This window comes from Elephantulus edwardii, unplaced genomic scaffold (genome assembly GCF_000299155.1).
Source record: "Elephantulus edwardii isolate Elephantulus edwardi_28Jun2011 unplaced genomic scaffold, EleEdw1.0 scaffold00246, whole genome shotgun sequence".
In the NCBI taxonomy this organism is placed as follows: Eukaryota; Metazoa; Chordata; class Mammalia; order Macroscelidea; family Macroscelididae; genus Elephantulus; species Elephantulus edwardii.
Genome location: NW_006399996.1, coordinates 3,386,012 through 3,389,595, shown reverse-complemented (window position 1 = coordinate 3,389,595; position 3,584 = coordinate 3,386,012). Strand labels below are relative to the sequence as shown.

The 3,584-nt window shown below is 48.4% G+C and overlaps 1 protein-coding gene across 1 annotated transcript in view; it reads left to right on the top strand.

Annotated features, from left to right (window-relative positions):
* Nucleotides 1-243: 243 nt before the first annotated feature.
* The window catches only part of AURKB (aurora kinase B), a 19,638-nt gene continuing 16,297 nt past the window's right edge, over nt 244-3,584 (top strand). Inside the window, exons 1-6 of the mRNA XM_006899182.1 lie at nt 244-291; nt 1,637-1,760; nt 1,871-1,925; nt 2,162-2,353; nt 2,567-2,705; nt 2,811-2,959. Of these exons, the coding sequence (XP_006899244.1) occupies nt 244-291; nt 1,637-1,760; nt 1,871-1,925; nt 2,162-2,353; nt 2,567-2,705; nt 2,811-2,959 (707 nt within the window). The remainder of the gene's footprint in view (nt 292-1,636; nt 1,761-1,870; nt 1,926-2,161; nt 2,354-2,566; nt 2,706-2,810; nt 2,960-3,584) is intronic.

Here is a 3,584-nt window from a genome sequence, read left to right as displayed (position 1 = left end):
AGCTACTGATTGCATGCAGGTGGAGAGAGGGTCCTGGAGGGGAATCGGACTCATAGCTGGGCGGGATAAGGAACGCCCGGGTGCCCACTACTTTGGCCAGCGTGCTGACCCTCACCTTTCCACCAGTTCGCGGCTGGTACTTCCGGACAGATAGGTTAGACCCTCCTCCCTCCCTCCATTTTCTTCTTATCGCTTTATTTCCCTTCTCCTGCCCAGCTCCTCGCCCTTTTCCCCCCTCTAGGGATGGCTCAGAAGGAGAACGCCTACCCCTGGCCCTATGGCCGGCAGCCGGTAAGGCCCTTTCCTCTCCCTCTTCCCCCTTGTCCTCTTGGCAGATTCCTCCCTGGAGATTATATAAAGCACCCTGTCCTAGCTACGAGGTTCTGCAGAGGCTAAACCTTCTAGCAACTTTTTCCCTATTATGCTCCAACATATGAGCCCAAAGTGGATTCTAGCAGAATCCAGGGCTTGTCAAGTGCTTTGGCTTTGAATCTGGTCTTACTAAAACTATTTAACACATTCAAATAATATATGCAACAGATAGCGGAACAGAGTCAGCACCTGTCCTTCAGCCATGATTTCTTATCCTTGACTTGGGGGTGTGAGAGTAGGGAATAGATTAGACAGAAAATAGAAATAGATTGTAAAAGAATTTAGATTAAATGCCTGTTTAAAAGCTCATGGATAAGTGTAAATTAATAATTTGGAATTTAATAGTGTGTGGTGAGAATTAATGGATCCCCCCCGCCTGTTGTCCCAACATCTTTCATTGAAAAGAATCTGCCTTCTGATTTGAAATGCCACCACTATTAAGAAAGCATGAACTCCTAGTCATCACTCTCATGAGCTATAAAAGGATCTCTACCTTGCTAATTCCCCACATATATGTGTGTCTGTTTTTGCTTTTGAGTATCAAGTTTTCAAAGGCACTGGGGTTTTCTTTCTGTGCTGAAGAAACCTTGTGCTGGCTTACTTCCTTTTACAGTGGCCTTAGACACCCTGAAGGGTTCCCCTGTCCTTTGCCCACCAGCATCCTCCCCCAGGGGACACTTAATGATGTCAAGAGTGGAGACTGAGTGAGAAACCACAGTGACCTCTGCTCACTCCCAAAAACTGCCTGAGAGTTTTAAAATGAGAAGTGGTCCCACAGTGTTGGAAAAACCTATTGTTGCAAAGCAACATTCAAGGATTCTAAGGCCTTCTCTAAACCTTGGAGATTGAATTTTTAGCAAACTGTGAGAATATGTCTGTGCTAAAACTTCTTAGATTGTGGCTGTTCATTGACCCAGTCCACTACCGCATCTGAGGGTGAGGGGCTTGAGTGACTGATACTGGTATTTTTGTTAGCATCCATGTCTGAGAATGCACTGTGTGCTGGGGCCAAAGAAGTGAAATGTCTGTTGTGGGGGTAAGTCCTCTGCTCCCTAGCTAAAGCCAGCTTATGATAACACATCTTAATTTGGTATGCTCGACATGGAGTGAGGTGACAGAATTGTGGTGTCAATGTTCCTTTTGTTCTGGGGGGAGAAGGTGGGTGCATCGCTTCATAGCAAGTATCTGGAATGCTGTGTGCAGCACATTCCAGCCGAGTTACTAAGACAAAGACGCCTCAGAACTACCCCCCGCTCTTCCTCAGGCTCAATCTGGCCTAAACTCTGGGACCCAGAGAGTCTTCCGGAAGGCAGCTGTCACCCCGTCTGCCCTTGTCCTCATGAGCCGTTCCAAGACCGTCTTAGAGCCTTCCAATGCCCAGCCTACAGGTATCATGGACAGGGGAGAAAGGATTGACCTGATGGGACAAGAGCCTATGGGGAGGGTACAGGGATGAGGTGGTTAAATGAGGGTCTCAATTTACTTGTTCTCTCCTAAGCTGCCCCAGGCCAGAAGAAAATGACTGAGAACAGAAATGGAACACCCAGATTAATGTATGCACCCCAATCCTTGGAAGCTAGGAAGTGGGACAGAGAACAGGCAGAAAATGGGGCTGTAAAGCCCAGGGACTGGTGGAAAAGAGTGGAGCAGGGGAAACTTGATCCATCTTCCATTCACTTCACAGAGTAAAGAATTGAGAGCTGGGTGGGGCAAGTGAGTGGAAAGAAGGCAAACCCTTTAAATGATAAACTCCCCATACTGAGTGGCCTTTCCCCCACTGTTGCATCAGGCGGTCCTTCACAATCAACGACTTTGAGATAGGACGTCCTCTGGGCAAAGGCAAGTTTGGAAATGTGTACTTGGCTCGAGAGAAGAAAAGCCAGTTTATCGTGGCACTCAAGGTCCTCTTCAAGTCTCAGATTGAGAAGGAGGGCGTGGAGCACCAGCTGCGGCGGGAGATCGAAATCCAGGCCCATCTTCAGTAGGCAACAAGCAAAGCCCTGCTCCTCCTATCCCAGCCTCTTCCCACCTCCCGGCACCTTCCTAAGTTAGCGCCCAACTGGGCCAAGCCCTTGAATCCCCCGTCTCCACCTCAGTTCCGCTTAGCACTCCCAGCCCTGGTGTCCCTACCTCCGTCCTCTTTGCCCCATACTGAGACCGGCCATTTTCCTCAGCTTCTCTGTGCTTCCTGCAGGCATCCCAACATCCTACGGCTCTACAACTATTTCTACGACCAGCGGAGGGTCTATTTGATTCTGGAGTATGCGCCCCGAGGGGAGCTCTACAAGGAACTGCAGAAGTGCCGCACTTTTGATGAGCAGCGGACAGCCACGGTCTGGGCTGGTGGGCACCCAGGGCGCCCGAGGCAGAGACCAGGGGTGCATGCTTGGGGCTGGGAAGTCTGATAGTGGTTAACTGTCTGTCCTCGGCCCTTCCAGATCATGGAGGAGCTGGCTGATGCTTTGATGTACTGCCACTCGAAGAAGGTGATCCATAGAGACATAAAGCCAGAGAACCTGCTCCTGGGCCTCCGAGGAGAGCTAAAGATCGCTGACTTTGGCTGGTCTGTGCACGCCCCCTCCCTGAGGTATGTTGGGCAGCAAGGTTGGCACTGGATATGGAGCTAAGAAGTTAAAAATAGAATCTCTCAGGAGCTCCTGTTAGGGACTTCTGGTGACCTACAGGTTAAGAAGCTGTACTGTCAACCCAAAAGCAAACTATTTGAATCTACCAGTTGCTGTATGGGGGAAAGATGGGCAATCTCCCAGTTTTCAGCCTCTAAAAACGCACTGGAGGGTCTGCTATGAGTCAGTTCTGATTCTAAGGCAATGAATTTTTCTTTGGTTTTTAAAAAAATCTTGTTACCAAATATATTTGGGTTTGCCTTCATGCAATATACCAGTGGTGGCTGGCGACCTCAGGTGTCTGCACAGAACTGGGCACCAGGGGTTATCAATGGACAGTTTTTCCCAAGCAGATTGCAAAGTTTTTAGTCCAAGGTACCTTGAGTAGGCCTTTCCATTAGCATTATCATTTCTGCCCAGTAACTCCTCATGCAAATACAGACGTATAAGACATGTAAATACAAAGATAGGATGTTCGCAGCTTTGTTGCCAAGTTTTTTGCTTGGTGTATTGGCATTGTCTTCCACAGCAACTTTTTTTTTTTTTTTAGTTTTAATGAACATTTACAGAGATTTTGGGTTTTCATTC